Genomic DNA, 20,979 nt, shown 5'->3' on the forward strand with positions numbered 1-20,979 from the left:
TCCTCGCACCCGCCGCATCGCACCCGCAGCCCGGGACATCACACCCGGGGCATCACACCCGGGGCATCACACCCGGGGCATCACACCCGGGGCATCACACCCGGGGCATCACACCCGCAGCATCACACCCGCAGCATCACACCCGCAGCATCACACCCGCAGCCCGGGGCCTCTGCAGGCTTTGGCTGCAAGGAAAAGCCCCAGTATTGCTACAAAAAGTGCTGCCGTGAAATGAATGAGCCCAAAGCAGGCACAGAGGCTGCAGCGACGCAGCCCCCAGGGAAGGGCAGGGCTTGGCAGAGGTTGTGGCTTTTCTAAACACTCCTCTTCAGGAATTCTCCAGAGCCTGCAGGAGTTGCTGCACTCATCACAGAGGTGGCAACAGGGGGAGAAAAGGAGGCTGAGGGGAGGAGAACTTCTCACCCTGCAACTGCCTGAGAGGGGAGGTTGGAATTAAGGGGGGTGGGTCTCTGCTCCCAAGTGAGAAGTGATAGAATGAGAAGAAACATCCTCAGGTTGCCCAAGGGAGGGTGAGATCGGATCTTGGGAACAATTTCTTACCCCAAAGGGCTGTCAGGCCCAGGCTGCCCAGAGCAGGGGGGGAGTCCCCATCCCTGGAGGGGTTTCAAAGCCCTCGAGATGGTGCTGAGGGACATGGGGCAGGTGTGGCCTGGGCAGGGCTGGGTTAATCTCTGGACTTGATGGTCTTAAAGGTCTTTTCCAACCAGAAAGATTCTATGATTCCAAGAGACCAGTGAAAAGGATGATGCACCATCCCCCAGCATCTGCAGCCCCCAGGGCAGCCTGGGCCCAACCCTCCCACCCCACAGGGTGGCCACGGGGACCACAGCTCTGCTGGCCCCACATGCCCCATCCTCACACCTCACTGGGGTCAGTTTTGGTGTTTGTGTCACCATAAGCCAGACCTGGGGACTCTGGCATAGCCCAGCCCAGGGACTGTGGAACTCCACAACCAGACCTGCTGCTGCCTCACCTCGTGTTCAGTGCTCGTGCAGGACATGGAGGAAGCATCTTCCCTTGGAAACACCTTCTCCTTTCATGGAGGAGACCTTAACCAGTTAGAACTGGCCAACAAGCAGCCTCTCACCATGGGAACTCAGGCTGCACATTCCTCTTGCACTGCTCTAGGATGCTTCTGTAGATTTGAAAGAAAGGCTGTGGGGGGGAGTCCCCATCCCTGGAGGGGTTTCAAAGCCCTCGAGATGGTGCTGAGGGACATGGGGCAGGTGTGGCCTGGGCAGGGCTGGGTTAATCTCTGGACTTGATGGTCTTAAAGGTCTTTTCCAACCAGAAAGATTCTATGATTCCAAGAGACCAGTGAAAAGGATGATGCACCATCCCCCAGCATCTGCAGCCCCCAGGGCAGCCTGGGCCCAACCCTCCCACCCCACAGGGTGGCCACGGGGACCACAGCTCTGCTGGCCCCACATGCCCCATCCTCACACCTCACTGGGGTCAGTTTTGGTGTTTGTGTCACCATAAGCCAGACCTGGGGACTCTGGCATAGCCCAGCCCAGGGACTGTGGAACTCCACAGCCAGACCTGCTGCTGCCTCACCTCGTGTTCAGTGCTCGTGCAGGACATGGAGGAAGCATCTTCCCTTGGAAACACCTTCTCCTTTCATGGAGGAGACCTTAACCAGTTAGAACTGGCCAACAAGCAGCCTCTCACCATGGGAACTCAGGCTGCACATTCCTCTTGCACTGCTCTAGGATGCTTCTGTAGATTTGAAAGAAAGGCTGTAACAGGCTGTGATCCATTCCTTCCCTCACATCTTCTAAGGAAGACCAGAGCTTAAACAGACCTCAGTTCAAGACAAGAAATAAGCTGGGAAATGGGTCAGCAGGAGAAACATTTCGAGAGTGTAAGGCCATGAAGCACAGCAACCTGCTTATCTGCTCTGATGATCCATGAACCAGGCTCTGCCCCTCTCAGATCAGGAGTGCCACCCACACCTTCACCTCTCACACCTGAGGCCACTGTGACCAGAGCAACAACCAAAGCTTGTTCTGCATCTCAGCCCTGTGTGCCAAGGCCTGGGAGCCCACCTGAACCCAGGGTGCCCACCAGGCACACCCAGGCCCTGGGCACTCCAAGAGCCTTGGAAGGGACAAGGTCTGGTGGGACCCAACATGAGGGGGACACCTGCCCCTCACCTCACTCATCAGGAGAATGGGAGAACCACAACCAGGCTCTTCACACCCACATTCACTGCCTGTGCTTGGAACAGCTTGATGGCCTCAGCTGAATCACCTGCCTGGAACCACAACTTGAAGAACAAAGTCACTGCTTCCCTGCACTTCTGCCTCAGGACTGAGACAAGACACTATCCTGCTGATGACCCCCTTGAAACACTCCCCTTATTAAAACCTTTAACAGCCTCAAATGGCTCCTTGGACTGCCAGAAGCCTTTCACCAATGTTCACACATTGCCAGATTAATTTTTAATTTAAAACCAAGATTGCACTATCTAGCTCAGCCATGTATGTGCCTCCTGCCTTTGAAACACTGCCCACCCCATAGTGCTGTGTGTGCATTTCTTACTCCAGCCCAGAGGAGGTGACAGGGTGGGGGGAAATGTGGTGTGTGGCAGTTACCTGTTGGACAAAGTTATTAAATATAGCTACTACCACAGAGAAGTTAATCCCTGGAGCAGGACCCTCCTTTTGGCCACACAAAGGGAGCCGTGGGTGCTGTTCTGTGCTCTGTTCACTGACACTTCTCACTATCCCCTGCTGTGTCATTTAAAAGCAGACACTAGTTCAGGTTGGGACAGAGCTCTGTGTGTTGTCCAGGCCAACCTGTTGCTCAAAGCAAGTCAGTCAGATCAGGTTTGTCCGAGATTAATCCAGTAGAGTCTTGAACGGCTCTGAGGACAAAGAGCCCAAACCTCTCAAGGTAACCTGTTCCTCCTCTGACCATCCTCAGGGTTAATTAGCTTTTTTTCCTTACACCTTAAAGCACAGGGGATAAAAGAATCTGACTGAAACCTTGGGACAAGCAGGGAAAATAAAGCAAAAGTAAGCAGAATACGTTACACTATGTGAACTGCAGCCAAACCGCAGGATCTAATACAGCAATGTGCCATCTCCAGCAGCCAGCAAAGCCCCAGCCCTCACTCACCTCTTCATCTGGCAGCTGCAGCTCCAACACTTCATTGCCTTTTTCTGTGCAAAACAGTTTCCTTGGATGTCTCCTTCTAGTTCCAGGTACTCACCACGTAACTTCCACCAGCACTTACTGTCCCTTGGCCACCTCACCCCCGGATGAATGTACCTACCTCATCTTCATCTCATTACAAGAGCTGATAAACTGCACACCATCTCTTCCATTCCACGTCCAGGCAAACCTTTCCCCAGCAGCAGCAGCCTCTCCCAGAGGCAGAGGGGTCAGTCACCCTGCCGGGCAGCAGCAGCAGAACAGAAGCTGGAGGTCCCCGGCATGAAGGTTGTGGCTGAGCTCTTTTTCCACCGTGTTTCACTGCATTCCCAGCCCTCTGCCGAGCCAGGAGGGGGGTGCAGGTGCGTGCAGTGTACACCCTGCTGCCACGGAGAGGCAGCCTCCCCACACACATGCTCCTGTGCAGCTCCTCAAACACCAAAGCCCAGCCCCCGGGTCCCACCTGCGGGCTCAGCACCAGGCGCCCTGTGCCACCTTCCCGGCAATCCAACTCAGATGTGGTGCCCCATTCCCACCCTTACACCGCTGGAGGTTGGTGCTGCAGTTGCCAGGTGAAACACCCCAGCGTGGGGGGCTCTCCCCACACCCCCCCAGTGCTTCAAAGCCATCCCCAGGCTGCATTCCCAGCCCGGGGGGTCAGCACCGCACCCCTCAGGGAGCTGCTGCCAACAGTGCTGCTGGCCACGAACCTGGGTTTGTCCCCCAGCTTCCCCAGAGGGGGTGCACACCACATTCTGACACCAGAACGAGCACTAAATACACCCCAGAAGGTGCTAGTTACCCAAGCTGGAGCCCCTCGGGTAGGCACCATCAAGAGGGGATACCACAGCCACCAAGCACCAACAGCAGCACAGGAGCACTGGCCCTGCAAGAGTAAATCCCACACTGCTCTGAGGAGTGAGCAGAGGAATTATATATGAAGTATATGGAATATAAACATGTAAATTGTCAGAGGAACACCTGTTACTGGGGGTCTGTTGCACCTCTGTAAATGTATTAGCAGGACCCCATACACATCAAGTAGTTAATTTCCACCAGAGCCAATTTTGAAGGAGAACTATTGCAGAAGAAATAGCACCTTGCACTTCAGTTTTGTTTCAACTAAATCTTCCAATTCCTAATTTGACCACAGGGATGTTACTTTTTGCTTTGTTTTGTTGTGATTATTTTTTAATGAAGTAGGTTACAATTACTACTGATAACTGCCTGGATGCATTTGCAATTCACTTTGAGAGGTTAACTAAGGCTTGTTTTCATGAGAGATTCTTAATAGCGATTAGAATTGGTTTTAAAGTAGTGACATACACTGTTTTATATTAAATGCTAAAATTATTCCCAGAAAATTAATACTTGGATTGAATTAAATATCAATCACCAAGTACAACAAGTAATTTTTTTCTCTGCAGTCAGCCTTCACTAGTTTAGGACTAAGTCCAGTAACAATCTTGCTTCAGGCTGTATTATATTTAGAATTTAAGCAACAAAGCCCCAGACTTGCTTCCAAAACCTTACTGCTCAGCTTCTGCCTACACCTTCACACCATGTCAGGCATCTCTTCTTCCAGGCACAATTTGCAGAGCAGGTGGTCAGTCCTGACCCCTCCTAACAAGGAAGCAAATCCTCACAAACGTTTGGGGCTGTGAATCTGACAGGTGTTTCCCTGCAAACACAGCCAACAAAAGGAGCAAGGAAAGGCTTCCTGCAACCCCTCTCTGCTGCTAAGAGCAGATCTGAAGTGCCCAAGCCACAGCTCAGAAAGCAAACCTGTCCCTCTAACTGAAGCAGAACTAACAATACACCAAAAGACTTGGCCTCAGCACTGTGTTTATTGGCTCCTTTCCACCCTAATTTAAATATGCAAAAAAGCCGTGATAAAATAGGTTGAACATTTGAAATTAACAGTTACTGTACCTACTTAGATAATTAAGATGCATAGTATACAGCTGAAACTCATTAATAACAGCTTCCTAATGGGAAACTGGATTAAGGTTTCAACAGTACTTTTCTTGCTCCATAACCATGAAAACAATTATTAACAAGGACAGAAAATTATTATGCTCCACAACAGACAGGTACTCCCATTAATATTCTCCTAATGAGGGCTGAGCCCCCTCCCAGAAAAGATGCAACTGAGTCCTATACAGTACTGCAATGGATAGTGGTGCCATGACTCAATTCTTAAACATCTAGGGGCAAACAACACACAGAAGCATTGCAAGAACAAGCCAACAGTTCTTTAGCATCATGTTTTAATTGAATTGGAAGATGCTGACATTTCTCTGTCTTCACTGGAAACATTTTCACTTGTAGCATGGCTTTGTGAAATAGAGTACATGAGCTGTCTTTATTTACTCCTGACTGGCTTCACAGGTCAGTTGTGTCAGCTCCAGAACTATCTAGAAATGACTAATTGTTCCAAGTATTTCTGTTCCCATCCATGTCCTTTTCCATTAATTTTCTCCCTTCAGAATAGGCAACAATTCACCACTTGCCTTTAGTTCCTGTAAAAAGAAAAATACATACACAGCAATTATTCTCCATGTCCATGTTGTGATGATGCTGCCAGGATTGCCACAGGGACAGGGCAAGGGGAAGGAACTCAATGCTCTGGCTATGAAGGGAACCCACTAGAGGTCCCTCTTGACCAAGACATCAATGTTCCTAAGGTTGGATTTAGAAAGACAGGAAACTTCAGTGAAAAGATACACCTGCAAAAGAATGAGTTGTTATCAACCTTACCAGGTAAAGCCCCTGGTCTGTCTCCTCCTAGATGTAATTCAGCTCCTATTTTAGGCACACAGAGAATTTTACAACACCCAACGTGCCTCCCACAAAATGAAAAAATGACCAGGTTTCATTACTACAGCACACTAAAACAAACAAGAAAGCATGAGATTTGTAGAAGTTATAAATAAAAGGTGCTTGCCCATATTATCTTGATGAGTTGAAGTCAAATTGTAAAGTTGTTAGCTTACTAAAGAGAGAAAACACCAGGAAATGGTTTTAAAATAACATGGTGTGGAACAAATCTTTTCCCACGTCTCAAGAGAAGCAGCTGCCTCTTTTTTCCTTCATATTACGCTGTATCATAGAATGCATTTTAAAGTACTGACAACACTAATTTACCCACACAAATTAGTCAGTGTGAACTGAATAGAGCCTAACACTGCAAACAGACAAATTAGACTGAAATTCCTGTGAGAGAAGCATTTTGCAGCATCTCTGCAATGCCCAAGACTATGCTTACTGATCACTGAAATAACCCACACACTTGTTAAATAAATAAAATTAATCTATATAATTTAAGTAATACTAGTATTTTTAGAACTAAATGAGATTTATTGATTGTATCTTCCCAGGAGTTACAATGTCTGAGGAATTGGCTATAAAACATTCAGACAAGAATGGGCTCAGGAGTATTTGGGGTTTAGAACACTGTGCCTGCTCTGTTACAAAAATCAAAAACCACAGTAACAGATGCAGATCTATTTTTGTTGCTTCAGGGTCTGTTCAAACAACTACAATAAACCCTTACTTTCTTCCAGGAATGAGACTGTTTGCTAGGAAAAAAATGTCTCGCCCACCTTATTTGAGAAAAGCAATGTCAGAAGTAAAACTAGGAAGAGAAACCTGTAAAAATGCACCCACGGGGTAAAAATGGTCTTTAAAGTAACAGTAACTGACTGCTGCCAAGAAAATACATCTCCCTTAAATCTCAGCAGAGGAGAAGGCTGCAGATTTAGAGCTCCTCCCAACCATATGTTGAGCTAATAGAAGCCCCAGTAAAAGCAACCAAATAATTCAAGAGTGGAGATCCAGGGCCACTACCCAGGAGTTCCTGTGTGTAATGGGCAGAAAACATTGCTACAGTTTGAAACAAATGGTCAATTTACACCTCAAAAAAAATTCTCCCATTCCTACCTTAACAATATCCAGCCCTCCAACGAGTTCACCTTTCACATACAGCTGAGGATACGTTGGCCAGTTGGAATAGGTTTTTAATCCTTGCCGAACCTAAGAAAAATAAGCTGAAATGTCAACTTCAACCTTTGTAAAAGCCACAATGAAGTCCTCAATGATGGGAAAACTGAATTACCTCTTCATCTTCCAGGATGTCAAATGTCTCATAATCAACACTACAAAACAAAACAAACAAAATCAGCTACTGGGGAGTTTTGCAGTGCAACACCCTCATACACTGAAAATGGGTTCACAAGCTGCTCAGTCACTGAGTTCACAGGTAAGAGGAGCTAAAAGGTCAACCAATGCCTTGTGCACCAAGAACTGAAAAGTAAAAAACTTCTAGTTTCCTGGGAAAGGCCTTATAATGCAGATGGCAGCAAAATGCACTAAAAAACTGAACCATATACCTTAGGCTCTAACTGGCCAAAATGTGTTCAAAGTTATTCCATTCCCTAACAGCTTAAGAAAACACACACATACTTTGGAGTTTTTTATTAGGGAATCAACCAACTGCAGTTGTTTGACCATCTTCATCTACTACTGGCCTAACAACACAGAAACAAAATGCCTGTGTAAATTGGATTTCTGGCATGAGTTTTGGGATGCAATTCCAATGGCACTTTTCAATAACCAGCAAGTGTGTATAGATTCCTCCCAGTGGCCGAGAGCCAGTGACAAGGAACAATGATCTGAGTAACTGCCACTCATTTCTGAATTGTGTTTTGCTTTAGAGTTATCCATTGTCTCCCAAAGCCCATGCTAACACCTAGTAATGAAGACAACTGCTTAACCTCTAACTAGCACTACAACTGAAACAGGAGTTTACTCAAAGGAAGATGATACTAATCTCTCCCACTACAGAAACAAGGGCTTTGAAGAGGAAAACTGAGGCTAGGTAACATGAGAGGCTCCAAGATTAAGGAAACAGATCAAGAGGGACCTCTCCTAAGGAGAGCTCCTTATCAGAGTGGAAGGACTTCTTTCATGTCAGCAATCACAGCCAAAGGAAAAAAAAAAAAAGAAAAAAAACTTCAGTGTTGCAAAAAGCTCCTCAATCCCAGCAAGACAGTCAGTGTGTAGCTGTGCTAAAGCAGCTTAGTATCTCACACACCACCTCTGACTTGGTATCAAAGAAGTGTAGTAGTGACTTACACTATGGGCTTTTACATAAAAGTATTTTAAAATACTCTTACACAAAGAAAAATATGTTGGGGGAAGACCACTAATATTTTCCAAGCCCTTTATTTATAAAATATGGTTTTTAATACAGAACTGGCTTTCAAGATTAAGTAATAAACACTTACATACCCAGTGTCATTGATGATTTCTATAATTTGCTTGCTGAATCCACATTTTGCCATCTGAAAAGCAAAACATAGGTATGTTACAACATATCTGCTATATTTCATTCACAAAACTCAAATCTTCAAACTACACTAAAGCTATTACCAATTTATTGCCAGTGAGGACCTTACTGCTAATCCCTTTTTCATTCTTCTTTATCTATTTTGAGCCATAAACTGCACTGGAAGTCTCTTTCCTTATATACTCTGATGAAGTAAACAAAAACATTGAAAATATCAAAACACTTTCCCCAGTTATGGTGTGAAATGATCCAAGGTGAATCTGTGCTCCAGGTTTGGTAACACTATCTGGAAAAATCATTAGGCTTGATTATTTTCTGAATGTTCAAAAGGCCAAAGCTGTGGGTAGAATGGGACAAACGCCTTAGATGCCTTTTCAAAAGAGAGATGTTTCACTTTGAGGCATATATACTACCCTTTCCTTTCCAGTCTGAAGTAAGCAGCAGCTCAGGGTCAGCTGGTGCACAAGCTGCATGCACAGCAACTCCCAACTGGAATTCATAATTGCAAGTATCTACTGCAAACTCTTCATACTGACAGTGTAAGAACAGAGCACCCATCATTTTTTAGACATCACACGTTTAATCCAGGCTATCCTGTCTGATGGGCGATTTCACTCCATCAGCAGCACAAGCAAAACCAGAAGTGTGAAGGAGCTTGCCCAAGCCCTGGTGCTCTGCAGGCAGGACCCAGGCTTCAAAGGGGACAGATAAGCATCTGCTTCAAAGCCCTGAGCCCACCTCACTCACCCCCTGGTCCAGTCAGCCAGCACAACCCACAGTGTGCCAGGGGTTATGAAAAGGCTCCACAAAACAACCTGCTGCACTCTCCACTTAGCTGTTGTTAATACACAGAGAAGACTCAGGGAACAACTCACCCCATAAGTGACTGTTAACATGCAAGCACTAAGTACAACTGATGTTCAGGGTACACCACTCCAAGGAGAAGTCTGAGGTGGGTACCACTCCAGTAATTTTGGCAGGAAGAACTGCAGTGCCTTGCTGTTCCAAAGGAACAATTTATCCCCTGGTTATTTTGTTTGAGCAGGCAACACAAAGCAACAGCCCGACCTCTGGTTCACAGTCATTTGTTACTGTTAAAATCCTGCCAGCAGTTATCTGTCTGCAGTCACTACCTGTATGCCAGGGAGCAAGAGAACTACATGCAGCTTCAAGACACCAGGCACAGACCAATTCCATGCATGTGAGAAAATGAGTGGGTAATTGTGGTGCCTGGCAATTTCACTTCAGCCTTGAAAACATCTAGCAGCTTTTTTTTTTTTAAAGGCAGTTGTGAAAGATGAATAAAGTCAGAGAAATTAAACAGGATAGGACCCCAATGCAATTAGGTTAGCAGAGGGAAATATCAAGAATCCTGCACCCAGAGAGGAAGTTTTGGGCAACAGTCCAAGTGTGTGCCTGGAGCAGCACAGACATGGGGGCAATCAGCAGAAAACCCATTATCTGCAAAGACAAGGAGTAACCAAGACCAAGTGGACACGCACAGTTCCTCCAGTCATTGCTGGACTGCAGATCAACTCACAGATACCACTGTAGGGCACCAAGGTCCCAGCTTTCACTTCTAGCAACATGTTTCCATCAGGTAAAACAGGGACCATATAACTTACAGAAGCAGCAAAATCACTAACTTCCCACCACCATTAATTTACATTAAGGAAGGAAAATAAGGTAATGGTCTCTGTTTAAAAAATGGTTTAAATATAATGCATCCTGCAATAATCTTACCTGTTTGTTTCCCTTCATAAAAAGCATCACAGGAGCTTTGTTTATCAAGACTTTAAGCCTACAGAAGGCACAAAAAAGGAAAGATTTAAACAGCCTGATTATCCCATGCTTTGTTTCAACAGGAAAACTAGTTAAAAATTAAAAGACAGCAAATAACAGCTTTCCCAAATGCCTTTACAGCATTATTATAAGCTATTCTATTTGTTTCATTGCTGATTGTCACTAGTGAGTGTATTTGAACCATCCTGGTAGTTTTAGAGCAAAACTTTCCTAGACTGAATTAATGAATACACAAGTGTGAAAGTATAGACTGTCACCTCATTGAAATGGTTTGCATTAAATTGTTTCTCCAGTGTATTGAGGGGGCTAAAGAACCAGAGCCAGGCACATCTAGAGCCCTGTAAAACTTGCTCTTATCACCTCAGACAGCAAGAGGAAATCCATGCTAATTAATTTGCCTCCTAGGTACAGGCCACCTCCTTGGTGAGCCAGTCCCCTTTGCATGGCTTGATAGCATCATTCTCAGAACAACCTGACAAAAGCCACACCTATTAGCGACTTTTCAAACACCATGACTTGTCAGGTATCTGGAGCTTGGCTGCCTGGGGCAGCCAAGGCAGAACTTCAAACACAAGTGAATCTTGACATGGGATGGTTCAAGAAGGACAAACTGGATTCTAGATATTCCATCTGATTTAGGAAGCAACACACTCCCCATTGCTGCAGTATATATATTCATGTTGCCAAAGTGAAAGAAAACAGGAACTGAAGGACATGAGGAATCAAGAAAAATGAGGAGACATGCCTAGAAGTTTCCTCCAGAGATATCATAGTTATGAAGTGTACCCCAAGTAAAGCCAACAAAAGCCAATGATCTGTAAAAGATTATTTTTCCCAGTTACTAAATAATAAATTCTTAAAAAGAGAGAGTCAAGAAGGAAGCTACTTACTTCTGCTATAATTAAATGTTAACAAACTACAAATATAAAAAGTAAAGCCTACTGGAAGAGTGTAGCTTAAGACACACATAACAGTATAGCTTTATATTAGGTGATCCCTACTGTATAGAAAACAGAATATATTAAACAACTGCAGGAGTTCTTTAATTAAAAAAAATCTTTTCACACTTCTGATAAAGTCAAAGAACAGGTATTTATACAAGACGTTCCCCCTGTGGAAATGAACATACAGAAAACCTCAAAAAAAAAATCCCTTTAAATAAGGACATAACACACCACACCTGTCCTCCAGCTTCTGGGCCTTGGGACAGACTGTGTCCAGTTCTCCAGATGCCTCCAGTTCCTAGGGAGATTGGGAAGAAAACAAATCAGATGTAAGAAGCAGGAAAACCACACTTATGACAAGTAACAGGATTAAGAATGTCTCAGTTTCTAACCTTGACAATATCCAGTCCACCTATAAGCTCTCCAGCTACATACAACTGTGGATAAGTTGGCCAATTAGAGTATGTTTTCAGCCCCTGACGAACTTCTTCATCAGAAAAAATATCAAAACTGCTAAATGAAACACCATGTTTGTTCAGTATCTCCACCATTTGTTTGCTGAAACCTGCAGACACAAAAAGAGGAATTACACATAATTTTAAACAAAACATTCCCGTGTCTGTACTGAATCTCATTCATTTAAAAAAAGGCAATTCTTCTAGAGAGCAAGCTCAGAACAGCCCTAGTGTGTATTCTTTGCCCTCTCAAGATCCTCAAATACTATCAAGGGACATAAAACACACATGTCACTGGGATCATAAAACCAAAGTACATGGACAGCTTGGTAAGTCTGGTGCTTCTCTGTTAGCACAGTAAGTAACCTGTATGTCAGTGCCTCTGTGGTTCCAACACACAATTAAAGCAGGTTTTTAATTGGACAACCTTAGGAAAAAGTTTTTCCTTTCTGCAGGTAAACGCCTTTTCTTAAGAAAATAATCACATTATTTGTAGAAAGTTAGATGTGTAAGAATGTTAGTGTTACAGAATTTACAGTCTCTAATCACCTGAATCCTCCTCCACTAGAGAGAAACCCACATAAAATTTCTTTTTCAAACAATCTTCCTACTCTAATGGGAATGTTGAATTAAAAATAAAGTGAAAGGTTAAATTGTTTTCTTTTTAAATGATGATGATTGTTTTTAAAACATGAAGTCTCTACAGAAACTCTTCAAACTCACTTCAAAAACCAAAACACCTACACACCACCCACACCTACGCTGTACCTTTATGTCAACAAGTCCACCCAAAGGGAAACTTTAGACTGATGATCAAGGTCATCTTCATCTACACAACACTTCCACTGACACAGGAGCACACACAGTCCTCCCGAGAAGACACCAGCTACTGGATCATTAAGTGCCCCCAACACCGGACACTTTTAAGACTCAGCTTGACAAGGTTCTTGTCCATCTCATCTAAACCACATTCCTGCCTAGAATGGTTGGACAAGATGATGCTTGAGGTCCCTTACAAGCCTGCATTCTGTGATTCTATGTTCCACAGTGTCCTGCAGGTAATTCAGAAGAGAAGAGGAGGCCAGCTGTACGTTACAGCATAAGGCAGCCAGTGACTTGATCTTTAGGACTGTTGATCAGATCTTGAGTCACAATCCACTGTTCCTCCACAACATATTTGCTCTGCTAGGAACGTTATGCTAATCAGGAAAATACACTAAGTACTTCACAGCACACAGGATGACTGGGGAATTTTGCTCCATTTCTAACACATGGTCTTTCTCCTTAAGTATTTCAACACCTGCCACTGTTCCTTTCATGCACATCCCTTTAAGGAAGTAGAAGTCTCCTAGACAACACCATCATATGGTTTGCAAAATGATCCAAGATAATTTATCCATAAATCAACGTGATAATAAGGTGTGTTGCCAACTCGTTCTAGTTGGGATTTAAATGCCCTTGCAATCCTAGCAATTCCCTCAAAGAATTCCAACAAATGCTGTACAAATGAAAACCTCTACACAAATATTAAAAAAATAAAAAAAAAAAGAGTGACAATGCTTAAAGGCTTTAATAAAGGAATGGAAAAATAAATAAGTTTTAAATGGGAAAAAGAAAGTGCCATAGAAGAATGACCTTTGATTTCAGCCTGCAAGACCACCTATTAGTTTTTGAAATATGGATTTTTTTACTGCAGTTTTCATGATCTGCAATTTATTGAGACATGTAGTGGCGGTATTTATATGTATGGTGTCTGAGTTGCTTTTCTTTCTAGAACTGAAGTGTTAAGTTCATGTACAGCCTCAAGTAAAACACAGAATCTGAAATTCTTCATCCATCGGGGAGTTCATTAGTAAACAGCTAAAGGCTGATTGCTGATGGTTATTCCATCACCAATATATTAGTTCATTTCTACTGTAAGGAACTGGGGGAGGGAGGGGGGGGAAAGCAGCTTTATTTTAGCTGTAGGCAATTACATGCAAAGCAGAAAGATTGATTGGTTGTGTTTCATTTGGAAGGGTTATGGTAGCAGTCTGCAAGTGTTATGCTCAGGGATAAAGTGCCAGAACAGCTTCGTCCTTGTAACGAAAGATTTAGGTTGAATTTCTGAAGAAATGCCACACAGGCATGACAAGGCATAACTAAACTGCTAACAAAATGTTTTAAGTGGCTATCTGGATGATGACAAATGCCACTGCAGATTCTCCACCAATAAAATCAGCCTCAAAACATGACGGTATTGAGTAAGCACAACCAAATACCCACTGCAGTAACACAAGGTAGGCAGGAACCATATCAACTGCCAGTGCACACACAGCCCAGGGGACAAACCTTCCTTTACACCCCCCTAGCTGGCTTTTCCAGTAGAGAAATTACCAACTACAAGATCCCAAAATCCACTGCTGGACAGGGTTCCCTCCACCTGCCAACTGCACTGCAAGTCTGTTTTCTGTATCAAAATAGATACAATTCAGAAACATCTTCTCTAAACAAACACGGCTCTTTTCACTCTATTTTTATTACTACTACTGCTGTAACAGAACCACACCATCTTTGACAAAATGTTAAATTACCTTCACTTTGAAAAAAAACGGTCTATTCCAAGAAATTTAATGAACCCAACTTGCTAACATCTCTAAATACTGCCAGGAAGTGCCACAGCAATTTAAAGCAGACACAGTGTTTAACTGCAAGATTAATATTATGTCCAGATGATTCCACATGTTGCACTACATTTTAAATACTTCCAAATGTAATACACACATCTATGTAGGTAAGTATCTCCTGGGCACTTTTCACTGGGTACTAGGGATCAAATATAAAATTGAAAGCTTGAATATATAATTTAACATGTTAAGACATGCAAATGAACCTGCATTCCATATTGAGTTTATGATGAAGTTCCTAAGTGTCCTGTCTGAATAATCTAAGCTGCAGACATCCCAAACATGCTCATTAACATCAGGAGCCTATCAGAGCACTGCTCTGTTACAAACAGACATCACAGGATGTACCAATGGATGGACTTCACAAGTCTACTTCAAAATATGTCCAAATTCCCATTCCTACAAAATGATACATGAATTCCCATGATTTCACACATCTATAATCATATTGTTACATGATTGCAGTACAGAATTATCAGTAAAGAGATGGGAGTTCATCAGCTCTTCATAGGAGCAAATGCCTGTGCACAAACTGCTGGAATCCCAACCTAACAGACAGTAATGACAGACAGACAGTTCACAGCCCAGTGAACATGACAGTTCTGAAATCTAAGGTTGTATTTGAAACTGCTTCTACTGAAGTGATTCTGGAACATATTACTGCCTTGAAATGAAAGAGCAGCCTTGAAAGAAGAATAAAAAAGATGTGAAGTTACCAGCACAGCGAAAGTCAAATACAGCACAGGAAGTACAGGCAGTGCAGAGAATATCTTGCACTTCCTCCGACATTTCTACAACCCTTTCACAGAAACACCTGAAAGTACACTTCAGTACTGAGAGCCCACCTGGCAGCTTCACCACTGCTACCACTCTGCTCAGCTCCCTCTTTTCTCAAGCACTGGTCCTCACTCAAAACTACCTGCAGTTACTGAAAAGACTTAATTATCCAAACTTCAATCTCTCTTTGGCCCAGCAAGGTAGCCGATATGGTCTGTCCCACAGGATACATTTGCTTGCCAAAGGAATCCAATCTTAACCATCTCCTGTATGGAAGTAACTGTAGAAGTTGCAACATTTGATCTCTAGATCAGTTTGCAGAAAGGAGGTAAAAGAAGTCAGTGCAACTTTTTTTCCCCCATTGCCTTTCCCCACTCTTAATTTTACAATCTTGGAACTGTATCTTATTGCCTCCATGCCCAGAATAATTCCTGAAAAGGATGTAAAAGACTCAAGACTGAAGTCTTCCCATTGCCAGTGAAGCTCTGGAGATGAGGAATGGCTGTTTTCAGACGCTGCTTTTTGGCCCCTGTGTTTTGACAGTAGAACACAGGCCTTGGGGAACAAGAGAACATGAAAAAACAGCATAGAAACCAGCAGTTACTGTTCACTCCTGTAAGGATCAGGAGAGGAAGGCTGGTGGGTTAGCAGCAGACTGACAACTGAAGATAAACTCCAACAAAGGCAGGCAAGGATTACGCTCAAAAGAGATGGCCTGAGAAGTGCTGTGTTAATGCCAAAACAATGTCCCCAGAGCTACACAGAACAGGAACAGGAGAGCTGCCAAGAGTGCTGTTTGGCCAGGCAATCCCCATCCTACATCAGTGCTCTTCTGTTTACCTCCTGCAGCTCCCTACAGAAAGCCCTACAAAATCAGTTCTGCACTGCAGCTTCTTGAGATGGCATGAGCAGAGGGATGGCAGCTCCATAGTGCTGAAACTTTGGGGTTTTAGCATTTGCTTATGTGCTTCCCACCTGGATCAACACTTCAGGTTAGCTAGGAACCAAGCACTTGAAATGGTGAGCAAGGGTTAAGAATATTATGTTTAAGAAGAGGGATTTCACTGCAGCAGAAACTCATGCTACTGGTCTTTCAATCTTACCAGCTCAGATAGTTTTCCTTCTCCAAATGGCAACAGTAATCCTGGATATTAGCCAACTCATATTATTCCTTGAACTGAATTTCTCTCTCCAGACTATTTTACATTTTCAGCGTGTGTAACTTGAACCACAAAATGCATCATGAATAAAGACTGAGCTAGCTCAGAACAAGTCATGCCCCAAGGTCAGCACTGCACAGCACATTTTTTAGCAAGTCCCCCCCAGTCCCTGTGATTCCATTTCCGAAATTTAACTAAGAGAACAGCAATTCAGGAGTGCACGTAAGCAATATGGAAATACTGCCATTAACACTTCAGGGTGTACAAGATGCCCTTGGGATGTATCTCCTCAAAACGGAATGAATTTGACAGCCAGCCCACAGGAAGGGCTGTCCCAGGGAACCTTCAGGAAACCCTTACCACAGCGAGGTTCCTTCGGAGAGCCTTTCATGAAGAGCATGCAAGGGGCAGCGTTGATGAGCTTCTTCAGCCGCACATTGAGATCCTCTCCCGCAGTGTCCTTGGAGGCAGCAGGGAGGGAGCTGCTGGACGAGTGGCGTTGCACCTTTTTGGTCAGCTCTGGGGCATGTGCACCATCCAGCCTGTCAACTTTCTGGGAATTCTAAGGAAAGCAAAACACGGGCTCATATTAAAATATTAAATTCAGAATTTGTACTGTCATAAACAACTAGTAAGACCACCATATAAAGTATAGATTTTCAGATGCAGGGTAGATCAGTGCATTGATCTTTCAGCCAGTCTTTAGTTCTAAGACTCCCACCATTCAGCTGGCTGCTGCTCATCCTACCAAATTTGATACTAGAAGAATACATAAAATATTTTGAATGCTATTATCATAGGCAAATGTGACCCCAAAAGACCTGTCATTTCTACCAAGAGATTATTTACTTGGGTGTTTGCCATGTTGCAGAACAACAGCCAGACAAGGAAACACTGAGAATTTTTTGATCCAATACAAGGTACAACAACTACAGCAAAAACTATGTAAAATCCCAAAGAAATTAAGGAAGCTCTGAAATATTATTTACAAAGTGTAAGAATAATTTCTATCTACTTTTCTAGGTTCCACTGGATAGACTTCAATCAGATACATAAGTGCTTCTTGACTGAGAAAGTTCTTAAGGTTCTGCTTTTCTGGCAATAGCATTAAAAAAGTAAATATATATTAAGAGTCTACGTGGAATGCATTTTTTCTTAAATCCATCTTTTCTTACCTTAAAGAATAGGAACGTTGGAACAGAACTAATTTCATATTTTTCAGATACTTCAGGCACAGCTTCTGCTTCCAGCTACAAAAACAAAAGATCATTTTCATAATCTTCTTTAAAGTTGGACTGGGGATGTCAATCCTGCCTAGAATGTTCTCCTAGGCATTTTATACATTTAAAAAGGATCTGATGCAGAAGTTTGTGGCACATTTGCATTTAAATGAGACTCACTGGGTTGGCGTGTCATCCACTGAGCCCACACAGTGTCAAAACAGGTTCAGAGGTTTTTATTTTGTTGCACATTTCAAAAGATGCCCAGAGGCTGCGAATAAAATTTTTGGTGCACTAGTGACCTAGTAAATTTTCAATCATATGCAGCTACTACTATATTGAAATCCATAAATCATTGACCCCAGTTATGTCATGATTACAGTGCTTATTTTCTGCCCACAGCGGTTCTTTCTGTTTGTTCTATTGACTAATTTCAAGGGGCAGTACATCATGACTGACATTTGCAGCCTTCTGCAAATTATGAAGAAAAAAAGGAGTGTTTCTTCAATAACCTATTGATGTCTAGTCAATTTTAGTTTTAACTCCTGCAAGGCTATTGAGCTTGTTGAGATTATTTGGTCTAATTTTATCCAGCATTCAAATGTGCACCTGGAAATTACACAATGTAGTAATTTGCCAAGAAAACATACATTTTAATGACCTCAAATTTGTGGGTTTCTGTGCCCAGGCCAAAAGTTTATTCAAGTGACAGAAGATCCAGTATAAGGCTGTGTGAGACAACACAAAAGGCTCTGTAATAACCACAGAGTTAATGGTTAAAAAAGTGGTAACAGATCCAAATGTTTCAAACAGAAACCTGCAATCCAGTGCACAGCTGAAAAAGCCTTTCAGATGTATTCCTCAAACCAGAGAATGAACAAGCATCAAGAGGGCTACTGAACAGAAGGTGTTCCTGCCCATCCCTGTCCATTCTTTCATGTTTTAGAAAACACCACAACTGTTCTCACTATGAACCCATACGTAGTGAAGCTCTGAATATTTCAGTATTGCAGCAGGTTTGGATTTGCTCCAGCTAGACAGGCTGTTAATAACTCACTAAATACAGAAGCAACTCAGTAGAAGTAAAAACTGAGAGTCCAAGCCTCACCTTTACTTCTGCTAATCAATGCTCCAACAGGACCAAATGAGAGACTGAGGCTACAACCTAAGAGCTGTAAGTAGATTCTAATTATCTATTCTCTTTCAAGTGGCAAATGATTCAATGACTTCTACCTATAATACTAATTTTCTTTCCCAGTAAAATATCCTACTTACTTGGATAATCATGTTCCACTCTGGTGATGTTCCCACATACAGAACAAATTCAATTTCATATTTTCAGTAACTTGCTCTTATTGGTACAACTGTCCTAAACACTGTTTCTAACTATTTTTGGATATGGACACACTTTCACTTTAACCCAGCCAAGGATCTTGGAGTTAGGCTGTGTAACAACTAAAGTTCATGTCATTACTCCTCAGCTCTGCTCTAGGATGTGACTGCTCTCAATTTCCAAGGCTGTGCACCAGTCCTGGACACCTGTAACCATCTGATGGGTCTTGCCAGTGGAAAGCCAGACTGGCTATTCTGGAACACAGGCCAAAATCCCATAAAAAACTGACAAAATCAAACACACTCCTCATGAGGAGCTCCCCCACCCACCCCAAAGGACAAAAAAAGGTATCAAGTAAAGTCACTTAAGCCTTTCAGTAGCTTATTTCTCTAAATAACTGTATCAGTAACATTGAGGGGGGGAAGGAGGGGCCATTATGATAATTTTGCAACATTTCATCATTTTGGAACCTTGTTATTAGAAAATAAATTACAGCTGAATAATAAGGGCTATAATCAAATAATACATAAATAACAGAGACAACCGAGAGTTTTCAAACTTTCTTGGGCCTACTAAAAGCTATAGCAACTCAGCATAAAAGTTAAGCAGCTTGAATTTTCAAAATGTTTAAAATTAGTCTTTTGAAACTCTAGGTAAATAAATACTACCAGGAAAATAGTTCTGTCTTCTATTTTACAGGGAGAAATACCAACTGAATCAGTCAAAAACCCACAAAATCTAAAGACTGTAAAAAATCAAATCAAAATACTCACACACAGCTGGTTGCTCCATTACTCCCTGCCCTCATAATCACCAAAGTGCCTCGTTAGCAAGAGAGAGTTGTTCTAAAACAAATGGCATGTTGATGAAGTGCATAATTTTTCCCTCCACACTGGTTCTCCCACTAGGATGTGCAGAGGATCTGACAAGACTAGGGCATTTCATGTGCTTATACCATCCAGCACTACACAATTGTCACCTTAGAGTGACAATGGTGCACATGTTTGAATTTATCTTCCTTTAAACTTCATAAAGATTGCTGTTCATCTTCAGTGTCAGACAGAAAATCTGAGCCCTGAGATCTGCTTGGCTAACCAGTAGCATCACGGGAACAAAGCACACCTTCAGCTCAACTGAAAAGAACAGTGTTGCCAAACTAATCTCAAATCCAGGGACGAAAATCATGCTCTAAAATACTGAAGGACTGAGACACTGCAGGCACAGAGAAATTCATCAGCCTATTTTTGGGTGCAGTAGGTACTGAAAAATACCCTTCCTGAGATCTTAATAGACTGATATTTTTCTTTTCTTTAAGCAGCACAATAAAATTAAGTTGTCTCTGAAAACTTTCATCTCTGATTTTTTTATGCATCTCCTGCATATGTTCAGCTCACATCCTTGAACAGGAATCCAAAAAGGTACTTCAAAAACAACTTTACCCATATTTTGTAGCACTTACACCTGGTAATAAAGGTTCACCTCTGTTTAAACCAAACTCAACCACCAGACTTACCTTCACAAATGTCACCTGCATGTGCTCCTTTGCTAGTGCTGCCATAACCTCATTCATTTGAACACACTGAGGAGCCCATGGTGCCCAGAAGTGGACAACCACAAGGGACCTATAAAAATAAAAAAATAAAATTAATTAACTTAATTTTCCAAAGCAATTCTAGGAAAGGTAGGTAGAAAGGATAGACTCTTTTTTTTTTTTTTTCATCATGGCATGACCCAGAGCATGATTCTGCTTTGAAAGCTGATTAAAACAGGCAGTTTGCAGACTGGTATAAACGAAAATTATAGAACAAGACAGTTCTCTTTCTTACTGGAAGTGTCACCCTTGCAAATTCAGACCCAAGCTCAGGAGCAGTTCAAGACCTCTTCCCCAAGGCTGCCATCTGTACAGGTACTTCCATCACTCCTGTACACAAGGCACAGCAGCACTGATTCCCAAAGCAAACCATCTCCTCTGAATTACAGAGCAGCCATGCAGCCTTTGAGCCGACTGTGCTGCTCACAACTCACACCTGCACTTCACAGAATCACAGACTGGTTTGGGTTGGAAGGGACCTCAAAGATCATCTGGTTCCA

The 20,979-nt window shown here is 42.9% G+C and overlaps 1 protein-coding gene across 1 annotated transcript; it reads right to left on the reverse strand.

Moving 5' to 3' along the window:
* Positions 1 to 5,439: 5,439 nt before the first annotated feature.
* GLRX3 (glutaredoxin 3) lies at positions 5,440 to 20,510 on the reverse strand (the record flags this gene model as incomplete). The annotated part of the gene is made up of 10 exons (XM_009997553.1): positions 5,440 to 5,702; positions 7,123 to 7,215; positions 7,298 to 7,337; positions 8,473 to 8,525; positions 10,274 to 10,331; positions 11,514 to 11,575; positions 11,670 to 11,842; positions 16,696 to 16,897; positions 17,511 to 17,585; positions 20,402 to 20,510. Coding segments are annotated over 10 exons (916 nt in total), but the record flags the coding sequence as incomplete, so codon positions are not given.
* Between the last annotated feature and the right edge of the window lie 469 nt (positions 20,511 to 20,979).

Source organism: Chaetura pelagica, unplaced genomic scaffold (genome assembly GCF_000747805.2).
Source record: "Chaetura pelagica isolate M959 unplaced genomic scaffold, ChaPel_1.0 scaffold185, whole genome shotgun sequence".
In the NCBI taxonomy this organism is placed as follows: domain Eukaryota; kingdom Metazoa; phylum Chordata; class Aves; order Apodiformes; family Apodidae; genus Chaetura; species Chaetura pelagica.